The sequence below is a fragment of the Plenodomus lingam genome (assembly GCF_022343315.1).
Source record: "Plenodomus lingam strain CAN1 chromosome Unknown contig_26, whole genome shotgun sequence".
NCBI classification, from domain to species: domain Eukaryota; kingdom Fungi; phylum Ascomycota; class Dothideomycetes; order Pleosporales; family Leptosphaeriaceae; genus Plenodomus; species Plenodomus lingam.
In genome coordinates, this window is record NW_027093941.1 from 429,109 (window position 1) to 451,633 (window position 22,525).

The 22,525-nt window shown below is 52.9% G+C and overlaps 8 protein-coding genes across 8 annotated transcripts; 3 read left to right on the plus strand and 5 right to left on the minus strand.

The window, feature by feature from the left end:
- Positions 1 to 349: 349 nt before the first annotated feature.
- On the minus strand, positions 350 to 2,911 carry IAQ61_006404 (uncharacterized protein; the record flags this gene model as incomplete). The annotated part of the gene is made up of 4 exons (XM_003845241.1): positions 350 to 1,685; positions 1,742 to 2,039; positions 2,087 to 2,668; positions 2,722 to 2,911. 4 exons carry the CDS (start codon positions 2,909 to 2,911, stop codon positions 350 to 352), a joined length of 2,406 nt encoding a protein of 801 aa, XP_003845289.1.
- A 287-nt stretch (positions 2,912 to 3,198) lies between these two features.
- Positions 3,199 to 4,754, plus strand: IAQ61_006405 (uncharacterized protein; the record flags this gene model as incomplete). Its single annotated transcript, XM_003845242.1, has 2 exons — positions 3,199 to 3,551; positions 3,617 to 4,754. 2 exons carry the CDS (start codon positions 3,199 to 3,201, stop codon positions 4,752 to 4,754), a joined length of 1,491 nt encoding a protein of 496 aa, XP_003845290.1.
- Positions 4,755 to 5,088: 334 nt separating this feature from the next.
- On the minus strand, positions 5,089 to 7,483 carry IAQ61_006406 (uncharacterized protein; the record flags this gene model as incomplete). Its single annotated transcript, XM_003845243.2, has 4 exons — positions 5,089 to 6,282; positions 6,371 to 6,549; positions 6,813 to 6,949; positions 7,014 to 7,483. 4 exons carry the CDS (start codon positions 7,481 to 7,483, stop codon positions 5,089 to 5,091), a joined length of 1,980 nt encoding a protein of 659 aa, XP_003845291.2.
- An 866-nt stretch (positions 7,484 to 8,349) lies between these two features.
- On the minus strand, positions 8,350 to 8,926 carry IAQ61_006407 (uncharacterized protein; the record flags this gene model as incomplete). Its single annotated transcript, XM_003845244.1, has 2 exons — positions 8,350 to 8,772; positions 8,828 to 8,926. 2 exons carry the CDS (start codon positions 8,924 to 8,926, stop codon positions 8,350 to 8,352), a joined length of 522 nt encoding a protein of 173 aa, XP_003845292.1.
- Positions 8,927 to 9,290: 364 nt separating this feature from the next.
- Positions 9,291 to 11,691, minus strand: IAQ61_006408 (uncharacterized protein; the record flags this gene model as incomplete). The annotated part of the gene is made up of 3 exons (XM_003845245.2): positions 11,079 to 11,691; positions 10,422 to 11,026; positions 9,291 to 10,360 (listed from the first exon to the last, which is right to left on the minus strand). Exons 1-3 carry the CDS (start codon positions 11,306 to 11,308, stop codon positions 9,291 to 9,293), a joined length of 1,905 nt encoding a protein of 634 aa, XP_003845293.1. The 5' UTR covers positions 11,309 to 11,691.
- Positions 11,692 to 11,806: 115 nt separating this feature from the next.
- IAQ61_006409 (uncharacterized protein) lies at positions 11,807 to 12,600 on the plus strand (the record flags this gene model as incomplete). The annotated part of the gene is made up of 2 exons (XM_066097172.1): positions 11,807 to 12,136; positions 12,262 to 12,600. 2 exons carry the CDS (start codon positions 11,807 to 11,809, stop codon positions 12,598 to 12,600), a joined length of 669 nt encoding a protein of 222 aa, XP_065952649.1.
- Positions 12,601 to 12,820: 220 nt separating this feature from the next.
- IAQ61_006410 (uncharacterized protein) lies at positions 12,821 to 14,540 on the minus strand (the record flags this gene model as incomplete). Its single annotated transcript, XM_066097173.1, has 5 exons — positions 12,821 to 12,962; positions 13,157 to 13,235; positions 13,581 to 13,782; positions 14,027 to 14,205; positions 14,396 to 14,540. Coding segments are annotated over 5 exons (747 nt in total), but the record flags the coding sequence as incomplete, so codon positions are not given.
- Positions 14,541 to 15,481: 941 nt separating this feature from the next.
- IAQ61_006411 (uncharacterized protein) lies at positions 15,482 to 18,946 on the plus strand (the record flags this gene model as incomplete). Its single annotated transcript, XM_003845247.1, has 3 exons — positions 15,482 to 16,320; positions 16,373 to 18,682; positions 18,736 to 18,946. The coding sequence occupies 3 exons, from the start codon at positions 15,482 to 15,484 to the stop codon at positions 18,944 to 18,946; spliced, it is 3,360 nt and encodes a 1,119-aa protein (XP_003845295.1).
- Positions 18,947 to 22,525: the final 3,579 nt, after the last annotated feature.

Consider the following 22,525-nt stretch of genomic DNA (forward strand, 5'->3'; position numbering starts at 1 on the left):
GCACCCTGACTTGAACCTACCCTTGGCCCGAATCCCCTAGGTATATAGGCAGCATCTCGCCTATAGATAGATAGACATGTTTCTCTTGTCCTTTTGCACAAGACCTATAGGTGTAGGAATTAATCGTTCTATCTCTGTGGTGCATGACTTGAAGGTTTTCATCATTTGTGTCTTCCTTGTCCTTTTCTCATCCTCGTCTATTCCTATGCATGACTTCATGTATTTGACAAGTGAAAAATGTCAAAAGAAGCCACTGTTTTTTTCTCTTATCTCTCTACTTTCAATGGGAGTTCACTAATCGGCATCTTCTACCTTCGACCCCTCACCCATCATCATCTGAGTAGTCCATTCACATGCCCATATCCAACCCCCTCAAACCCATCCCAACACTCTGCACACTGGTCAAACTAATCCCCGCCGCCCGCTGAGCAAACCCTACCACATCCTGCACCCGCCTTCCCCGCGCCACCCCCACAGCGACAGCCCCACAAAATGTATCCCCGATCCCATTTACACTAACCACCTCGTCCGGGCCCAGCACCCTCTCCGGCTCAAATAAGCGGACATACAGTCCACCCACACCGGCGCCCTCGTCATCCTCCTTGTTGGAGGCCGGAGCCCAATTCCGCGCGAGAACAAATTCTCGTTCCGACTCGCTGGTCAATTCGGTTGCGCCAGCGGGTAGTAATTTGGTCAGAAGCACGCCTTTTGCGCCTAGTTTGGTGAGGATGGTGGGGAAGAAGGGGAGGAGCTTGATGGCTTGTTGGGGGATGCCTTGGTCGACGAGATCGGCATTTGTTATGTAGGTAAGAGGCACGCGGAGACCTGTTGATGGGATTCCGAGGGCGTCGATGACGGCGAACCATTCTGGAGTGTCGAAGAGGGAGTTTGAAAGGGCATGAGAGTGGAGGGCGGTGAGTTCGTACGTGTTTGGTGTTATGATATCTGCAAGAGGGGTGGGGTAGACGTGTGGTTTGGTTCCTTTGGTAGAAATAGAAGATGTGGAGGGGAAGATGCGCAGCGCCTTGGCAGTTGATACAGGCTCGAAGATCGTGGTTGTGGAAGGGTGGCGGAAGGCTTGAAGCCAGGTGTGTAGAGCAGTGGAAGACCAGTTTGCGTCTGCTACGAAGACGGAAGGCTGAGATGATAAAGTCGACGAGATGGTCGTGCTGATCTTCTCTTGTGAAAAGTTTTCCAAAATTGACATGTCTGCCATAGCGAGGCTGAGATCTTTGTTTGCGTTGTTGACGGCGACATATTGCGCTGTTCGTGCAGGCTTGGGCAGTGTTTCAATGCCAGCGGTGGACATGCCTTCCTCCAGCAATTGGCTGACTGCAGCGCGACCGCTCAAGTCATCCCCCACAGCGCTGTGAAGACGAACATTGGAGCCGAGCAGATGTACAGCTTTTGCGATATTGTGAGCTACACCGCCCAGCGTCTGATTGATCACTGCAGGGTTCGAAGTATGTGGTACAGGGTCGGTGTGACTCGTCGAGTTGTCAAAAGGAGCATAATCACACGAAAAGTCAACTGCGAGAGCACCTGCTACAACCACATCAGGCTTTGGTGAAGCACTTGAGATTGAAGACGCAGGGGTAGTTGTTCCTGACCAAGATGCATTGCTCAAAAGGTCATCGACAGTAGAAGCAGAACTTGATCGAAGTGGAGTGAAAAAAGGAGTACCTCTACATACTTACATCAGCGCCAGCAAATAACTGTTTACCAAGAGTGTCCGGCTCACCCTCGGGCTTCTTCTTGTTTGGACTCTAAAATGGCGAGCTCTCGGGCTACAATGGTGGCGCGCTTGACGTTGGACTCGATCAAAGCTCGGTTGGCAGGTATGCTCTTGCCTTTGCTAAGCTCCTTGATCTTAGCAAGCACAAAGGGAGTGTTGTCTTTACCAGAGATGTTGGATGCATTAGCTTGGCGTAGCGCTTCCTCGATGATGACATCCATCTTATCTTTGGGAATGGCAAACTCTGTGGGCACAGGGTTCGCAAAGAGCAGACCAGACGTGATCTGGAGTTGATGTTGTGCGTCTGACGATATTAGCTGATGCCCTTTTCCTTGGCCGGTGAAGACTCACGAATTATCGCCGCAGCCTCGACCTCATTTGCTATTGTGGTAGGACTCTTCACGCCACTATCCCTGGACCAGAAGGCAGGAAAGTCTACATTGCCAGACCGGCCATCTGCAAAGGTACCAACACCAACACCCTCTGTCTCGAGATATTCAATGGTTCTGGGTATATCAAGGAAACTCTTGCAGCCGCTAGAAATAACAGTCACTGGTGTTCTACCAAGCTCGGTCAAATCCGCAGATATGTCCATAGTCGACTCTGCGCCACGATGGACTCCACCCAGGCCACCAGTGCCAAATATTTTGATACCAGCAAGTTGCGCAAGGAGCATGGTACCGGATATGGTAGTACCTCCATTGAACAGCGTATTGGTGAGGCGCATACCACAGACATAGCCGAGGTCTCGTCTGGAGAGCTTCAGCGTGTCTGATTTCCCAGCAGACGAGGCCAATCTGATGAGTTCTTCTGGACTCAGGCCTACACGTGCGACGCCATCTAGAATGCCTATAGTGGCAGGGACACCACCGTTTGTACGGACTACGCTTTCGAGAAGGGATGCGAGGGCTACATTGTCGGGGTATGGGAAGCCTGGTGAGCCAATTAGCTTGGCTCAAGTTCCGTATGCCTCACAGAATCCATACCGTGCGTGTAGATGGTCGTCTCGAGCGCGACCACGGGCTTTTTGGAGTGTAGAGCTTCACGCACCTCTTCTGAGACACGGAAGAAGCCATTGTTGGTCAAATGTCGTCTTCCAACAGAAGAGGCTGAAGCCAAGCCACGACTTCGTGGAAATACCCGTGGTCTGCCAATGGCTCTGGCTAACAACCGCATCTTGTCGTGAAGATTCTCAGACCAAGTAAAGTGGGTGTGGAGAGTTCGTGGGGGGTGAGGCCTAGTGAAACACGCATGGGGGCATGACCTAGCGCCGGAGGTGTCTAAGCAACTCCGATGTGAACACGACGCAATAGCGCACGCATAGAAAGTCGAGCGTGAACAACAGCAACCGCAACCGCAACCGCAACAGCAACAACTTCCGTGGTGTACCCAACACCTGTCCCATCCTTGCACCCCAAACCAGCGAGCTCATCGATGAAAGGATAGCTCAATTGCTGCCCACGATGAGGTCAACTTCCCTCTTTGCGAGCTGCATCGCCGCACTCTCGAGCTTCGCATGCGCCGAACTAAACACGTCGGAACCACTACTATCCAAGCAACTGCTCCCCAGCACGTTCAAGCCGCCGCAGGTCTTCAAGAATGCCAATCTCGTCCGGACGACCAATCTGGACAAGGCGTACCCCAGAGAGACCATCAATGTCATCATTGAGAACATTGACTCGAAACCGCAGTCGGAATACTATCTGCCATTCGAGGCCAGCTTACTGTCCAAGATTGGCGGCTTCGAGGTACGGGACAAGAAGGCGGTCGAAAAGGGCAAGTTTAAAGTGGATGTCGTTGGCCTAGATCAAGACAGGTACGTTTTCCTTTCGCGCAATGGCATAACATGATATGCGCAAATACTCAATCCTGTTGTGATAGTTCTACCGAGTTCTACCTCATCCACCTCCCTGAACCGCTCGCTCCCAAGGCCCAGCAAACGCTCACCATCACCTACTCCGTCCTCTCCTCGCTCAAGCCCGTCCCCGCCCAGCTCGGACAGTCAGACCAGCAATACCTCCAATACATATTCAGCGCCTACGCGCCTTCATCGTACACCACTGATCTCCAGAAGACGAAGATCAAGTTCCCCAACGCTGACGTAGCCGACTACACCAATCTGCCCGCCGACCTCTCCACCGAGAACAAGGCCTCGCCACAAAAGCAAGGCTCATCCTTCACCTACGGTCCCTTTGCCAATATCCCCGCTGGTGCCCAACAGCCCGTGAGCGTGCGCTACGAATACACAAAGCCCCTGACCCATGCAACCCTCCTCGAACGCGATATCGAGGTCAGCCACTGGGGCGGCAACCTCGCCACCGAAGAGCGCTACTGGCTCGTAAACCAAGGCGCGGCCCTCAAGAACCACTTCTCGCGTGTAGAATGGCAAAAGCAATCGTACCTGAACCCCGCCACCTATGCTCTCAAGGGCCTCACACTGCCCCTCGCCCCTGGAGCCGTAGACCCCTACTTCACCGACGACATCGGCAACGTGTCGACGTCGAATTTCCGGCCTGGCAGAAAGGAAGCCCTGCTCGAACTCAAACCCCGGTACCCCGTCTTCGGCCAATGGAAATACTCCTTTCGCGTAGGCTGGAACGCAGACCTCTCCACCTACCTCCGCAAACTCTCCACCTCGGACACCTACCTCCTCAAAGTTCCCTTTCTCGAGGGACCCCGGTCCGCAGAAGGCATCAGCTACGAGCGCGTCCATGTCCGCGTCATCCTCCCCGAAGGCGCAACCAATGTCCACTTCTCCACCTCGGTGCCCCTTGTCGCTAACCAGACTACCCTGCACAAGACGTTTATGGACACCCTGGGCCGCACCACGCTGAGCCTCACGGCCATCAACCTGGTGGACGAGTGGCGGGAGAAGGAGTTGCTGGTGAGTTACGAATATGGCTGGGCGGCGGGCTTTAGGAAGCCGATTGTCATTAGTGTTGGTGTGTTTGCCTTGTTTGTGGCTACTTGGGTGTTGGGCAGTATTGATACTAGCATTGGCCGGAAGAAGAATATTTGAGGGAGAGGGTGGTAAAGAGAGAGAGAGAGAGAGAGAGAGAGAGAGAGAGAGAAAGAAGGGTGGGGAGTGGGGGTGGTTGGTGGGACTGGAATATGGGGTTTGTTATATATTAGCAAGTGAGTCAGTCAGTCTTGTGTACCAAAATGTATTCAGCATTTCCTTTTTGAGCATGCAGGCAATACCGGTATATAAATAAATTAGAAGCGATTTCTCTTTCCATGCTAATTTTCCTTTTCATCATCAAACCCGACTCCGAGTACTCCTTTCAACCAAACATAAACACAACCGACATACTGCTCCCTCCCCCACATCTTTCCCCCCCAACCCCCCAAAATCAAAAAGGATCCTCAACCCCCCTAACCCTACAAACATGCCTACAAACCACCCTTATCCTACCCCCGCTCTTCCCCACTTTCCCCCTCACCCCCTGCGCAATCTTCTCCGCAACTGCTACACTCCGATGCGTCCCAAAAACACAACACACACTGAGCGCCAACTCTAAGCCCGTTTCCTTGTTGCTGTTGCCATTGCCGTCTCCGCCGTTTCCCTTGCCGTTTCCGTCACCGATGTAGAAGAACTGCAAAACGTCACGGACAGCGCGACGTACAGCCTTGGTGGCACGCGGATCTTTCAAGACGATGTCTTGGACGAGTGGGGCGATGCCGGAGTAGAAGGAGCAGATGGAGGGGGATGGAGGGGTGAAGGGGCGGGCGTCGATGGTGTAGAGGTGGGGGATTGGGGGGGAGCGGGGGGGAAGTTGGGATGTTAGGAGGGAGGAGATGTTGTCGGGGTAGGTGGTAGTGGAATAGGTTATGATGTAGACTGTTGGAAGGGAAGGGTGGAAAGTCAGGGGCGGGGGAGGTGGAACCATGGGTAAAGTGTTGTAGGGGTGGGCAGGAGGCTTGTGAGGGTTGGTGATGAGTGTGGATTGGGTTGCTGGTGGCTGGCGGTAGATGGTCCTGTCGGAGCCAGAGGATGTGATGCGTCGTCTAGATTGGTGGGCCAAAAAGTCACTGTAGACGGTGTGATCCTTGTCGTCACCGTTGTAGGGATGCCGAGTAGCACGTTGTCGTGTCTGGCGCTCGGCTTCAGGATGATACCGTCTTTCCTCATTACCGGCATCGCACAATGAAAGACACCGTTTTCTAGCCTTGAAGGCGGGTATGTCGAAGTGTACGTGGCGCCTGTCGACGATTTGGGCGCCGTCATATGGCCCGATCAAGGCGTATCGTGCCGCTTCGTAGTTCTGAGCTGCGGTTTTGATACCCCCCAGGGCGAGTCGAGTAGGCGCTCTGAGCGAAGCCTTCACCGCAACTTGACGTGTTTGATCGTAAGGAAGCTCCTGGTGGCAAGTCAGGCATCGTTGTACCGCCCGTCTCACTCGAACAAGAGTATCGCAGGATGGGTGACAGGTGAGACAATGAGGGGGATGTTCTGGTCCCGATCGTCCGTGGCAAATGAGTGACATTGAACGAGGCGTCTGACTGTAGCTGCAGCCAGGTACGCGAGGATGTGAGACGAGGATAATCTAGGAATCGTGTGCATGCAGGGCTTCGTTTGCTAGTCGATAGGATTGATGACGGCTTGCTTGGGTAAGGCTGTGAATTATATTGTACCTTTGGGCGGGAGAGCCCGCTCTGGAAGTGATCTGAGGTGGCACATGTGTGCCTTCGCCAATTGTTGACCAAGGCAGTTGTATCGCGTGGAGTAACAGTGGTACAGTTTGCAATTGGCCGCCATTGCGAACTCAGCACGTGTGGGAAGATTTTATGGGGTGAAGAAAGGACGTTGGAAACTGTGTTGTGGCAAGGGAAAGAAAGAAGTCAAGTGTTGAGAGAGGACGAATCTAACTAGCGCATCTTGGTGACGAGGAAGGCGCACAAAGTCGGCGACAGAAGAAAGAAAAGGCATAAGATGATCAGGCAAAGGCTGAATCAGGTAGTCCACATTCAATGTTTCAAGATACTACTGGCCACCAACACACCGCCGGTGGACTTCTTCAGCGCGTATCTCCAGGCTGCCGCCTCCGATGCGGGTGCATGACGACCACTTTCACACCTCTTCTTCTCATCTCCTGCCCAATAATCTCCGCCGTAGCAACACTGCGATGCGTTCCTGCATGGCACGTCGTCTGTACATGTGCCACGTGATAACCGGCATTGAGGTAGTTGATGATTTTGGTAACTGCATACTTGCTGGACGCGCCGTTAGCATATTGGTCCTGAGTTTACAACGAACCATGTGAGAAAGCTGGCCTACATGTGCCTATTCGCGGTCCGACTTTCCAAGATGACATCTTGCACCTGCGGACTCACCCCAGAGTACATCTCGCAAATCTCACTGACAGGGGGTCGCCATTTCTGGCACCAGATTGTGAAAAGGGCGGGTACGCGAGGGGGGAGCACTCGATCCAGCGATGACATGCCATGCGGATCATTGTATACTCTTTCGCTGGACCAGGATATGATATACACTGTTTTCTGGGTTCCTGCGACTTGCGGTGGTTCCACGAACTGTGGCTGAGATGGTGGAAACTCTAGGCCAAGTGGCGGTGGTGGACGTAAGAATTGATCGCTTCGAGGTAACATTGCTGGAGCTTGTTGTGGGCAGATGACTTCGTGGAAGTCGAATGATGATTGATTGTCAAAATACGTATAACAGTCAAAGTAGTAAGAAGAGGTGAGAGTTCTGTGATGCGTGTAGGTGCAATCAGCGCAGCAAAAAGCCATGGCGGATATCAATTGATGGTGACCGTAACTTCAAAGAGCTTTGCAAACGCGGAGACTCGCTGTGTGATAGCCCCAGATCTGCCACCTTTCCTAGGACTTGCTTGAGCTACAACCCTCATGTATGAGTCAAACGGTGGCCAATTTGACTCACGACATATCATCCACGATTGCCCTAATCCCACCTCTATCTAAAAATCCCATGGCATCCTAATGTTCGACATTGCAAAAGGTCAAAATTGGGAGAAAAAGAAACCCCATATCCTGAACCCCGATCCTGCTCTCTATGGACACTTGCATGGAAGCGAACAATTCCCACGCTTCAGATCACCCCTCTGAGCACCTAGCAATGCCAGCATCATAAGCTCCTTCGCAACTCCTTCATCAGTCATCCACGGTACATGGTGTCTTGTATCATGTCCTAGTTCAAACAAGGCCACCGTTGGTGATGTTTATAAACCCGGCGCATAGTAACAGTGAGCCACTGCCTCGCGGGTGGCCCTGCCTACGAGTCCAGAGCTTGCAGATATCTCTAAATCAGGAGTATGGGAGGGGATTCGTTGAGAGCGGTTGCAGTTCGCGTGGCTCCCATGCCGCAGCCACGCGTGTACATGCCGGAGAGGTGGGCTTTGTGGCGAATAATCAAAGAGAGGGATGGCCAAGAACGAGGAATGTGATTGAAAGGGAGGAAAGAAACGAACTTGGAGAAGTGATGGGGTTAGAAACATCGCTTAGACGAATGGATTTAGAAACCCTTTAAAGTGAAGGATGGATGTGCCGTCAGCTGTTGTACGTGAGAAGGACGGTCACCTTATATTCGCATCCTTTCCTGTCCAGTCAACCCACCATGACCAGCCATGGCTACAACATCACAGCTTCCCATCCCCCTTGATAACATCCCTGACCAACTTCAACCCCTCGAGCGCAAACCTGACCATATTGCCCTCTCGCTCGCTAGTTCCAGTTTCAATCTCGCGCGTGACCGTCTTCCTACCCTCCATCGCCACAGCCAGGGCGCAATAACCCGGTGTACGATTCCTAGTCTGCCCGCCAGTTGGCCCAGCAGTCCCGCTCTCACTGAGAGTATACGTGCTACCGAGCGTCTTGCGCGTGTGTTCTGCGAGCCCGGAGACAATGACCGGCGTTGGTCCTTTGTAGTCTTTGATGTGCGCGTCCGTCCAGCCTGCAAAGGCGATTCGCGATTCGAGTGTGTAGAGGGTGAGGCCGCCTTTGTAATAGGTTGATGCGCCGGGGAAGGAGAGGAGTGATGCCGAGATCAAGCCTCCTGCTGCCTGTGTTTGAGGGTCAGAGGCGGGTCATGGAAGGATTGCAAGGGTGTGTCGGTACGGTTTCTGCAACTGAAATGGTTTCTTTGCGTTCTTTGAGGAGCGTGGCTATTTCCTGAATGACTTGCTTCAGCTCTTCTGGCGGGAATGCAGTTGACATGTTGGTGCTGTGGATGGTGGTTTATTTGGGGGTACTAGGTCGTTTCAATTCTCCTTTCCAAGGTACAGGAATGGTAGTCTGAGAGGATTGTACAGTCTTTAATGTGCAGAGGCAATTTAATTAATCTCCTGGGTGAATGCTGACCGAGTATCCGAACCTGTGTAGCTCTGACTCCGGGTAAGACAACGAGTATGATGTCGTATGGCGGGGCAACAAATCCGTCTAAGCTCAATTGATATTGTAGATCGCTACTATTTATCCCAAGATACATCGGGAGGACATCAAGCGCAATTTTCTCTCTAAACATCGAATTTCATGTGCATCGTCGGATTTACTTCATGCAGAGGACTGAATATGCGGCTACTCAATCGAAAGCGAACCTTTCTTCACCCCTTTTCATCAATCTGATTGGAACAGATACACCACGTAGTTGGAGTGTGATGATAGTAGCCACCTCATTCTTGATATAGTAGTTGGCCCTGTCCACAGCTTTTTGATACAGTTCCCTCCTCTCATTTCCGCCCTTGGGCATCTTCTCAACCTCCTCGTCTGTAGCAAAGTCGTCGACTGCAAGTTCGACACTGTATTGAGTGAAGATTGCAGCCAATACTGCCAAAATCTCAACCTGGGCAAACCGTCGCCCAATGCAGGAGCGAAAGCCGTCACTGAAGGGAATGTACGAGCCCTTGACAGGTTTGAACAACTGTGCCGAGGTATCTTCGCCAGAAGGTCCACGTAGATCCTCGTCGTCGTAGCCGATATCAACAAAAGAATCACTGCTCTCTGAATCCACAATCCAGCGTTCAGGCCGGAAGCAGTCGACATCTTTAACCCCATTGATCGAGGGTGCGTTAGGTGGTGCCGGCCAGTATTTCGGATTGCGATGGACTGCTGCACTGAGGAAAACGTGAGCGTCTCCCGGCACCATATACTGCTTTCCTCCAATAGTAAGCGATTGCGGTCGGCCAGGGGCCGTAGACTTGGGGATATTGATGATAGGTTGCAGTAGCCGAAGCGTCTCGTTCATAACAGCTGCTGTCATGCTTCCGAAAAGCTTCTGGAAATGCTCCTCGTACTTCCACTCGCTGATCGGCTTGCCTTCGAGAATCTTGTCGAGATCTTCCTGGAGCCGCTTCTGCGAGCCCCAATTCATCGCCAGAAAGATCATGGAGAAGTGGAGTGTATTTGCCGTGGTTTCGTGTCCAGCCAGCATGATCACAAAAGCATTCCCTTGAAGGTCGCTCTTTGTTATCTTCGTGTTCTTCTCGTCGATGATTCCGCTGCCTCGAATGAGGGCGTCAAACAAGTCCATGCCACCTTTACTCTCGCCAGACGCTACCTGACTTCGCTTGATCTCGTATAGGTCGTTCATGTACTTTCCCCATTCACCAATGGCCTCTCCTACAGTACGATGCAGCTTGATAGGAGATCTCACTGGCTCAAAGTCAGTCCAACACTTGTAATGTATACCATCACTCGCAAACAATCCACTTACGCAACCAATTTTGAGATAAAATTTGAGTCCACGTGAAGTTGTGAAGTAGCTCGCTGAGAGCCTCACGATAATTCATGGTATGGCCCGCAGGCATATCAGACCCCACACTCATCGACTTTCTCCCAGTATCCTTTTCCATAACACTCTGATCTTCCTCGTGGGGCCACTTCACGCGAACATCAAAGCCAGCACTACTAATGACGTAGAGGGCAAAGTTCATGGCGGCGGATGAGGGATCGGCCACAGTCTGATTGCCTCGTCCATCGCGTCCAGCCCAGAGACTCAACAATGCCTGTGCGTGATGAAGGGATTCCGTGAAAACGAGCTCATTATTTTTCTCGCCGAAGCTTGGTGCAACCAGTTTACGGTGCATGCGCCAGTCCGGTCCTTCAGTAGACACGAGATTCTTTCCATAGAGATCGAGAGAGCCATACATTTCTAGTGGCTTTGGAAAGTCGTTCCGACGCGTAGTGATTTGAGTTATGGCTTCTGCATCGGCAACATAGACATTAATACTGGTAGGGGATGCAACAATGAAGACGTCCATTCCTAGCTTCGCAAAGGGCGCATGGCCGCTGATGTAACCCCATTCGGGATGCAAGAGACTGTAGTTCAAATGAGTAAAGTGATGATGCAAAGGATTTGCCAAAGACCTACTCCATCCAAAGGCCTTGCATCGACTTTGGCAGACACTTTTGCAACAATGGCGTCCATATCTTGTATGTAGCCAGCCAGAAGATGTTGTAGAGATTCAACGGGGACAATATCACAGGCAGGCCAGAACTCTTGGCTAGCGCAACGTTGCGCTGGAGGCTCCTATATCTGCTGGCCACTTGGTAGAGGATAAAGGTTGCCAGAGCGGCCAAAATCAAGGTGAACGCCACCATGGCTTCCCGTGCGCGTCTGAGACGTCGCGCCGAGGTGGATCAAGTTAACGGGGAAATGGGAACCACGAGAATCGGAAGAGCAGAGAATGGAAGTTAAATTGTGGGAATATGCAGAAGCATGGCCAGTGTTGGTGGAGGAGCAGCGAGGCTGAGTTGTGACGTAGAGACATTTTAACACGCCACGACACCATGCTCGGTGCCTCAGCCTTCGTTTCGGTGTCTCGGTTAGCACGTGAGAGCTCGCAGAATTGGCCAAAAGTTGGGTTGCAAAAGTGCAACATTTGTCTGCATCGTTCTCTTGTTCGAGAGAGGAGGTGAGAATTGAGTTGAGGTTCAGATCTCGGCCTACTTTGATGTGCTGTGTTATCCCGACGAGGTTGTCCTGATCTCTACGACGTCTTGGCACATACACATGGCCCGGGGAATCGAAGGTCGCACAGGTCCATGTCACAAATCTCACACATGTCACGGGGCTGCGCTTGACACTTCGCCTTGCACATGTCGCCCATTGTCGAGAGCTGCTTGCTGTACTACCTACACAGGGTACAAGGCCACTACCAGCGTATAGTACAAAACGTAGCTAAGAGAGCTTCGGAAGCTGCATCCCCTTCCCTGCATTTTTTGCAGCTTCGTGGAACCTTTGCCAATGCCAATACCGGTAACGGCGAAATCGACGACCAGGGCAAAGCAAAGAAACGAGCCATGTTGACAGTGTCATCTAACGGCCACGGCGAGAAATTTGCGATGCACCGCCGCATAGCCCCCTGCTTGGCCATTCACTGTGAGCAGACACAAGACAAGTCCAACTTTACACCGTCGCGCCGTCAGGTTTTCTTTGCTTGTCTGCAGTCCGCGGAGGTGTGCTGCTCTTGGCGAATCATTTCTCGTTGCTGGCCTATGCTTCCCGTGTTGAATTACTTTGCCTTTCTCGAAAGCAGTCATGATTTCCCGAGATGGCTACAAAAGTCGCCAGGTCAGAGCATGAGCTACGAGCTACTACACCGGTTCGAAGGCGATGTCTTCGTTCAGTGGTGGAAGTGAGCTCGCTTTTTTGTCCCTGGTATAAACAACACTGTCTTGATGGCATGGACGCAGTGTTCAGGGAAGATGCCTTGGAGGCTTGGAACGCCTCCTCGATCGATCCACGTGGGCAGGGCACGATTCTCCATGGAACCGTGGAGCCAGGATCCCTTTCCACTTCTTTCCACCCTTTCCACGAGGGCCGCAGGTTTGACCATGCTCAGCTGGGACTATCTCGGTCATGTGGCACGATGCTCGGACTTGGTCTCTAAGAGCATCTCGCAGTCCGTTGTTGTGATGCAGACCGCAACTTGCCAAACAGTCTGCTTCCGATAAACGACCTGTCATCTGACAGGAGACATGCGACGGTCTTGCCCCGAATGGCATAGCACCTCGACTCTACCTGGCCTCTTTGAACGCAAACATTGGGTGCAGCTGACCGCCTACTTGGATTTTCAGATGCACACCTAGCTTTAGACAGCTTGCATTACTCTACAGTCGGCAGGCTTTCGACTCGCGGCCTCCTGACGCCATCTGGGCGTACCAAGTCTCGACAGTGTGGACAGAGGGTCTTGGAACTAAGGAGTGGAGAGAGGCGACGCCCCTCACCGGGCTCACCCATCTCCAACCGGGCCTATGGGACATTGCGGCATCCTTCACAAGCACTATGTTGGATAGGTAGGATGGAAAAGGGTTCTGGAAGGGGTAGAGACGCACAGCCATAGGTACTAAGTAAGTATGTAACAGGTTATCTTCTTTTTTTCTTTGGCAGTTTGAAACCTGCTGATCGCTGATCTCGGATCAGAGGAAACACGGCTATGTACCTACCAGATGCTCATGTGGCCACGGAGAATCGGCCGTACTTGAGTCGTTGCAATTTCCAGGGCTTTGAAGATCAATGCAAATACTAGAGTAAATTGCATTGATGAGCAATTACAGAGATACTACCATATGTGTGTGTATGTGTGTGTAACTTAGTCAGAGGTCAGCCCTGGTGTCAAACAAGCGGATGGATCCTGGAAGACAGTCGCTGGCGTCAGCAACCTAGGTACTGTGCCAGGTACAGTATGTACACGGTGTCCCATTCCGCCGATGTTCTCGAAGTTGTTGGTTCCGCAGAGTGGATACACAGTAAAGCTCGGGACGCAGCAAGCCAGTGCATGCCCGGTGCGTTCGGATCTACCTCCTTACGGCCAGCAATTGGCTGCCCATGGTCGTGAAATTATCCGAAGGTGGTTGTATATGAGCACACTTTGTTGGTGTCTCCATTTCAGACCTGGGGCAGAGCTCGGAGGAGCGCGCAGAAGGAGGTTGCGGAACAGGGCGGCCAGCCGTGAGGAGCACAACTTGAGAGTTGAGACACGAGGCAGCGTGCAGCGCAGAGCAGAAAAGAGCCTAGATTCATTGTGTGGTTGATGTGCGGAGTGTGAAGGGCTGGCAGCGTGGGGACCTACCTACATAGTTCTAGTGACTACGTACTACATGTGATGTACTGTCCCTACTGTACTTACATCGGGTACTATGTACTCTCTCACCCAGGCCATGGCTAGGCTTTCTCAATGCTCTACCTATCGTAGGTCTACTAGTACATAGATGAGGGTTGGCTGCACATTGGCAGACGGCTGCGGGAACAGCGCTTTGTCCTGTTGTGCAACAGAGGCGTGCATGTCAGTATCTACCCTACTACACAGTGCGTACAGCGGACGGTCCGTATGTACTCTGGCGACTGACGGGCTCAGGCATGGTGACTTGTGTGTTTGATAGGATACTCTGTAGTGGCCATCTCCAAAACGCCCTGTCGTCCACAGTGAGGCGGCTTGCACAGCGTGCGAAATGGCCACGTCGTCCACGCCGTCGGTGCCTGGACTGACACTGCACTATAGTAGGTACATGATTGCTGTGCAGTAGGTGATGCAGTTGAGTGGGTTGGGTGTCAGTGTGTACTATGTAGTATGTGTGTGTGTGTGTGTGTGTGTGCTCATTGCTTGCCACTCCCTCCAGCTGCAAGGCCTCTCTGCGCAAGCGAGCTGCAGGTGGCGGTTGAATCGTGCTTCATTCTGCACTTACTCGCCCTTGTGTCGCTCAATCGTCTTGTCCACAAGCGTGGTGGCGGGTTGGGCTGAACATAGCCTGCTCCATCACAGGCGAGCGACGGCGCGCCCCTCTGCGGCCTTGAGGAGCATTCACGGTCGACCCTGAACTGTCGGTCTGCTTCTGAGGGGAGAACAGATTAGGTGGAGAGAAAGGAAGACAGAGACACACACACACAGAGAGAGAGAGAGAGAGAGAGCAGACCCATCACCAAAGTCCAATATGGGGCCTTTTCTTTCTCTCCATCTCTCTCTCTCTCTCTTCGCTCCTCCAGCATCATCATCATCCATGCACCCACATCCACACATCCACATCCACATCCACACCCACGCCCAGCCTTTTTCTTCATCAACACCCCCCCTTCCCCTCTGCCCATCCCCCCCCTCTCCCCACCCCCTTCTCTCTCCCCATTCCGCATTCTGCGCCGCGGCTCTTGCTTCATTGCGCGCCGCCCTGGCCCCGTCTCTGCACGGCCCGTCTTCGTAGCGCCATTGTCGCCGCCCAGCATCATCATTGAACCCAACATCAACGCATAGACTGTCCGCGACTCAGCTCACCTCTCTCCCTCCTTCCCCCCCCCCCCTCTCTTGTCCAGGTTCGGATAGTCGTCTCCGGGCCCATGGTAAGACGGCCCTGCCCAAGGCTAGGACCTCGCGCGGCTTAGCAAAGCCTCCCCTCCCGTCCTGCATCCCACTCTGGTCTGTCCTGTCCTGTCTCCAAGCAACTGCCCTGCGACGCTCCCCAAACTCTTCCTCACCCAGGCGATGACGCGGATTGGGCTGTCGTTTGCAAATCCTCTTTCAGCCAACCATTCGCCCTCTCGCCTCGTGTGAATTTTGGACCCTCTTCTTTTCCGGCCCTGTCCAGTGCAGCTGCCGAGGCCGCTCAGTGTCCCAGCTCCCCTACCCACTCCCCCCCTCCCCTCCCCTCCCCCCCCCCCCCGAGACCATTACTGGCTTTTGCCGTTTGGCCTGGGAGCATCCGTGTAGTGGTAGCCCAAAACTTCTTCGTCATACATAGCCGCATGGCCTGAGCGGATCATCTCGCCTGGTATATCTAAGCATGGCCGAGCTTGACGCGCCCGCCCAAAAGAGAGCCCGTCTGGACTCGGGGAATCACCCTGTCTTCAACGGCCATCCATTTCCACCCCCTCCGCTGCCACCTCACAACCACCACTCTCGGACGCCGTCACATCCCACCTTGGTTCAGGTTCTCCCCCATTCGCCCTCTCATCAGAATCCCCCCAACAATCTACCACCGCCTTATCCTTCACAGAGCCAAGGACCGTATCAAGGACAAGGACCGCTGCCTTCACCATTGGTCGCACCCTCTGGCATTCGCTCCTTCGCGGACCCACGAAGCATCCCTTCACCCAGTCAACATCCTCATGGCATCATCGGCCCTCCTCCCGTGACAATCTCCCAGGATCGGATCGCCGCATATCGCCAACCGCCCGTCCCTCAAACTTCATCGGCCCCAGACCTCGAAAGGTCTCGTTCTACCAGTATCAGCGTGGACGTCAAGTCTCAGCAATCCTCCCAAGGCATGGAGCATGGCGGTCATCATAGTCCTTGGTCCAGTCACCCCGAACATCGCCCTAACGGAAGCATTTCGAATGGCTATGGCCACAACATCACGCCCCCTCACCCCAACGGCCAGGCCGTCTACCCACCACCTCCACCGGCTGGCCAACATTATCCTCCACCAGTGACGCCTTATGCCCAGGGCCCTTACATCGGCGACTATGCAGCTTCACAGCAGGTGAGGAGAAAGCAAGTGCGAGCCACGCAGGCCTGTAATCACTGTCGTTCGCGCAAGCAAAAGTGCGACGAAGCTCGACCGTGTCAGTTCTGCCGGGAGAACAACTTTGATTGCCAGTACAAAGATGTTCCACCGCCCAAGTAAGTGAGAGGTTCATCTTGTTGGCGACTGGCTACTAACCCAACAATACAGACAGGACAGGAGCATGATGCAACTCCAGGATGGAGTCAACAGCATTCATGAAGTTCTCAAAGAATTCGCCAACGAGTTCACCGCATACAAACGCGAGATGACCACTTGGAAACAGAGTGTAGAGAGCCGACTCGGCCCAGGTCGCGTCTTCGACATGACATCAGGCCATGGCTCACCGGAGGTATCCTTCGTACAGCCGCTCAGAGAGCAGGGTGGGTGGGGTGGCCGGACGCCCATTCAGGGACGTCCTCAACCCAGAGTCAACAGTATGAAGATGGAATCCCCCGTTGGTCCCTCGTCGCACATGTCACCATCCGGCCTGCAAGCATCAACACCAATCAAGCAAGAGGCCATGTTCGCTCCTCCGCAGCAACCCGCAACGCCAGCAGACAGCGTCCGAACAGATCTTAGTCGTGCTACTGAAACTGGTTCCAAAGAGAAGAGCGGCCTTCAGGGCGATCACACGACTCCGGCCCACAAGCTTCTGGAAGAATGGCAGAGCATGAATGTCTTTTATCACGATGTGCCGTACCTGAACAAGATTGTGGAACAGGGCCACAAAGTGTCCGATTATCCCATGCTCCTTGAGCAGGACCGTGGACAGTTGCGCATCTGGGGCGTAGGCGAAGGCCATGACATCAGCGATGGGACACAAGCGCCTGGAAGCCCCGAGAGTAGTGGTAATGATCACTCTGATGGACCGTCTCCTGCCCCCGGCTCGGGTCCTGGAAAGGAGGGTCTGTGGGGTCATCCGCCTTTTGATTATTCAAGTCCAGCTACACCAAAGGAGACCTCGGGAATGGAAGGTGGATTGGATCAGGATGGCCGACCGAATTTCCATTCCGCAGTGCTGCAAGAGCTACAAGAATCGTACCTTGTAAACATGCACGTTCTGCATCCGTTTATGAACCGAAGCAAACTAAAGAGAATGTTCAAGGACTTTAGCGAGCAGTACAGCCCAGACTGTCGGCCCGTCCCGGGTAAATCGCCCGTTCCTGGAAGCGTACCTCTCTCCTTCAATCCCGGCGTGAAGAGAAAGCGATCTACGAGTGCCTTTGGGGATCCTGCATCCCCTCGTGGGCCCATTGAACGTTCATTACGCAATGCCATTGTCCTCCTTGTCTGTGCACTTGGAAAGGTGTTTAATTATACGGACAAACGGTTGCCTGCGCCATGCAAAGACAAGACCCCGTTTGCCGGCGCTTGGGGCCACACTGGAGGCTCACCACACCCCACTGGTAGCTTCTACAGCGAGAGTACAGACGATCATCGTCCTCGAAACATCGACGTTCTGCCAGGCATGGCCTATTTTGCGTATGCCACGGACATTCTCGGAAACCAGCATGGCGGCAACACAGTCGCGCACGCACAGGCTATGATACTGGCAGCCTTGTATCTTAGTCAATTTGCTAGAGTGTTGGAAAGCTGGAGCTGGATACACAGCGCATGCCGAGTCACTATGGTCTTGGTCAAAGCCGATTATCCCAAGCTGCTCCGTAGCTATTATCTCTCCAACGGGCACCAGGTGACCGCCAAGGATCGATACCAAAAGAACTCGGTCATGTGTGTCTACTGGACATGCCTCCAGCTGGAATCCGACATCTTGGCGGAAATGAGCACACTTCCACCCAGCGGTATTTCTGAGCACCAGAGCGACATCATGTACCCAGCGGGCGTTTCAGACAGGTTTCCAACCGAGGACGGAGCCGGCTACGAGAATCAGCCTCAGGAGGGGCAATCAAGCAACGCGAATGATTCATATGCCATGATGATTTACTCGAGTCAGATTTGGCTGCGTGTCATTCTCAATGAAGCACACAATGCTTTGTACGGGGCTAGTGGACGGGTTGGATTCGACGTTACGAACGTCAAAGAGGTTGTTGCTAATGCCAAAGTTCACATTGAGATTCTGGAAAGTTGGAAACGAACGCTGCCTCCGATACTTGACTGGCAGGATGGCGACCTTCCACCAACAGACCTGAATTTGGCTCGCCTGCGTGCCAAGTACTATGGAGGTCTCTACATGATGCTGCGTCCCTATCTCCGAATCGCGATTCACGTCCTCGAATTTCCGCCAGCACCAGCAACAGCAAACCAATACAACTCCGACGAATCCAACGTGCACATGGTCGATCTTTCGGAGGATCAGCAAAAGATTATCGAAATCGCCTGCAAATGCATAGAAAGCGCAGTACGAAGTACTATTGCCTTCGATCGCGTTGGCGCCAACCCTGAGAGCCCATACATGGGTTACCAAAGCCAACGTACGAAACGGTTGATAGTAACCAATATCTTCGGCACATTACATGCGTAAGCGTCACACCTTTCTTCGGTCTGCATTTCCAGTAACTAACAGGGAGCAGGCAATTCGGCAACATGCTGGTTCTCACATCAGTCCTGAAGTCCAAGCTTTACCCAAGAGTTGCGCGCTCCACGTCACTCAATAGAACAAATCTCACCGCACTCCTGCAACGGACAATCGCTATCCTCGAGGAGGTATCGCCGAACTCTCCGATTCTCAGCATGGATCTTGAGATTTTGCGCAACGTTCAAGCGCAAGAAGGCCTACGGTAGGGCTCTCCCTGCACAATGACTCGGGGAACATCCGCCTGACTTCGTCCGAACGGGTCCTGGTCCCTTTTTGCCAAGGGCAATCCTCACCACGCACACATTGTATCAAACTGCTTTTCCATTTCCTGCATTCATCTTGGCGTACATTGTTATATCATCTCAATTTCGAAGCATCACGCACGTACTCAACATTGGGCGGCTAGCGTTGAAACATTTCTTGGGTTTTGCACATATATAAGCCTGGGCGGTCTTTTGCACACCAGTCTTCCTCGGCGGAGATACACGATACCCCGGACTAGCTGAAGTGTAGTGGCGACAGGCGGTGAAGCGGGAGAGCTAACAGTTGATGGAAAAGAATGTTTCCTGTTTCCGGTTGTAGCCGCATGACCACGGTCGGTTTCTTAATTTCAACCAGTTGTGTTTTGTATTATTGGATTTCACGCCCCATCTATTTGGTATTGGTGTATCGTTTCACAGCTGCCTTTGGTGCTGTTCACTCTAACGGCCGTATTTTCGGTGCTATTATCTGTGGTATTTGATGAAAGTCTTGGACTGATGAATGGATGGTTGGCTGAGGAGGTCTCCGCCCCTTGCGAAGCTCGCGCGCCGCTCGTCGAAAGGTTATGTAATGGTTGCGGGAATATTAAACTCTATCACAGTTCCTTGAGATTGCCCATGGTTTGGTATGATGTGTACAAAGCTCACCATTGGTACAGGGACAACCAGACGATTACTGAGCGTACACGCCGCACGCGCACCAATGTGGCAAACTCCACCTCCTGGCGCGACAGCCGCAATGTTCCGCATTCTACTTCGTACAAGTACCATAGTACCTGTACGCATGAGGGAGTAGTTTTATCGATTCGATCCTCGGACGTACGCGCACTCTATGATGATGATTCACGTACAGGTCGCCAAATCTCACCATGATCAATGCGCGCGCCCTCAGTGTGAGGACAAAGCTGCCGAATATTTGGCCGCACTCTCGCCAAGTGTTACCCCGAGCATACGTAGTACCCGCAGTCTGTATCAGCAAGCGTAGATCAAGCCTTCGTACTCGGTATCTTTGGTCAGGGTAGGACCATAGTACGTATTGTATCATTAGGTTTCTATGGGGCCTGGAAAAAGCAACTGCAAGCCAACACCAATTTGGCGATCTCGCTCGCCATGTCCACGATAGCATGGAAGCACTATTTGGAGATCATTTTTACGGGACCCGTTTTCCACCAAGTCGCGTGCCTGGCCCGACGCGCCACAGCGTGCCCGGCGGCCCACTAGTCCCGCTGATGAACGACGGAACCTTTCTTTTGCCTTTCCGATCCGTAGCCGTCCCTTGACGTCTGGAAGGATTCCACTATGTATTACAGCGCGCCATATTCGTCAAGGTGTGACGTCGGAGGCATTAACGCGAGGACGGCGATTGTGAGGCAATGTGAGGGGGGGGGACTTGAAGTTGACTGAAAAGCAAATGAGTCATGAAGTGGCACATGGCATGGGTGTTTTGCATTATCAAACACGTGCTTCTATGTGTGTGCGTTGCAACATTACAAAGATTGGCCAGTCGTGGTGGTGGTGCACATGCTCAGGTTTAAGGCCGGTGATGGAGAGTTTGGATGCGAATGCGTCCTGAGAATTGGGCACACGTCGATCAGCTGGCAACAGGTGACCACGTGCGAGCAAATTTGGAGGTGTTAACCAGCTCCGAAAGGCTCGATTGCAAACTCTAAATGGCAGGGAGCGGCGTTTGAGGGGGAGAATTTCTCACAACGTCCTGCTGTGTATCGTCGATCACTGGTCTATATACGAACCAAGCTCCTGTCCGAGATTCCTCGCATTACCTGAACAGGGCTTTCCGCTTCAAGAACTCGCACCCCTCCCGCCCCCCAGTCCCTGCGTCTTCACAGTTTACCACACAGTAGTATTCGCGGGGATCCGTGACATTGCAAGGCCAGGCCTGGCGCATCACGGCTCTCCTATTCGCGCGGCATTGAAACAGAATGGCTTTTGGTTTCGGCACGGGGTAAAGGGACGATCTGGCGCGACGTTGGGCACCACTTCTCTTCGTGTCCCAGATTGCTGGGGATTTGGCATGCTACTTGTGCCAATCTCTCCAATGATGAGCTTCGGGACTTTGTCCGACAGACGATCTTGGGCATCCCTCGCTCTGCGCCGAGGCAGGCTTTGCGGTGGAGATGGGCGCTTTTTTTCGGACTGTCTCAAACGCCGAGCTAGGAGTGCTCTAGTACTCTAGCCTTGCTTTTCCAATCTTATGCCATGGATAGCGTGGGATCTCTTGTCGCTGCGGATGATCCAGATAGATGCGGGAGAGGTGCTTCATCGTAATCATGTCGGCTGTTAGACGCCAATTCTATACAGGACCGAAACTGAATGAGGTAGGTTGTTGACAATAAAGAGTAGCGGTCATTGACCTCTTCCTCTGTGTTGACGAACATGGGGGCTGTGGGCCACGACTATCGAGCGTTAGCAAATCAGGATTAGACTACCGACCAGGAACGTGAAGACGCGCCTCTTTTGACAAAGTCTGCATCAGAGCATCCGCCCATCTGATACGAATTGATACTCGACGAGGCATACCTTGAACGATAGCAGAAGGGCTGGTAATCCCCTCATTCGGAGTTTATGGCTGCACATCAAACATGACTTGCACAAGCTTGATCTTGCGCTTCTAGATGCGATCGTTGAGACCTGCTGGTTTGCACAGACCTCTTCAATCGACGGCGACGGCCATCATCGTGACCGCAATCAGAAGGTGCATAATGTTCATGATGTTGTCCGTACACCTCAGTGTGCGTGTCATCAGGGGAAGGGGGGAAGCCCTTGGCCGTTTCAGTGACAACTTGCACTGCCCTACTCTCTGTCTGGAAAAACACACTCACACACACACAGATACACACACAGAGAGAGAGAGGCTCAAAGAGAGGGGAAAGATTCCAACTCGCCTTCTCCAAGTGCCCCCGCATTAGCAACACAAGTGACAACATCACAAAACGTCTCACAAGCTCCACTTCCATCTCACACAGCCCACTTTTCGCATCGACACTGCAAGACGGCGTACAAACATAGCTCCCGGTGTGATGCGCAGTACCCGAGACAACCCCGTTTGTCCAATGTGATCCTACACCCTGCCGCCTGTTCCTGTCGTCTCTCCGTTATCTGACCGATCAATGAACGGCTGCTGCATATCGGCTAGAGGCACTTCCCGCAAGGGCAGCGCAGTACACTTCTCTCCTCCATGGCTCATCCCCCCCCCCTTGGCTCATTGTTGACGACGAGACTGGGCAATGTATACCTGGACTAGGATCTCAACACGCAAAGATGCCGTGTAGTTAGAGTCGTAAGTACTAGACACGACTGCGCGTCGCGTCACTTTGCGCAGCTAATATGCTTTTCGTCGCTTTGGCCTGTTGTCCTGTGGGCGGCATGTAACTTACAGAGTACGATACGCAATGTCAACCTGCAGTCCCCCCCCCCTTCCCTCCCCAAAGAAGGAATTAAGCCTGTTCCCGCACTTTATATATCCACAACAAACATCTTACCGCGCCACAGGAAAAACTAAAGAAA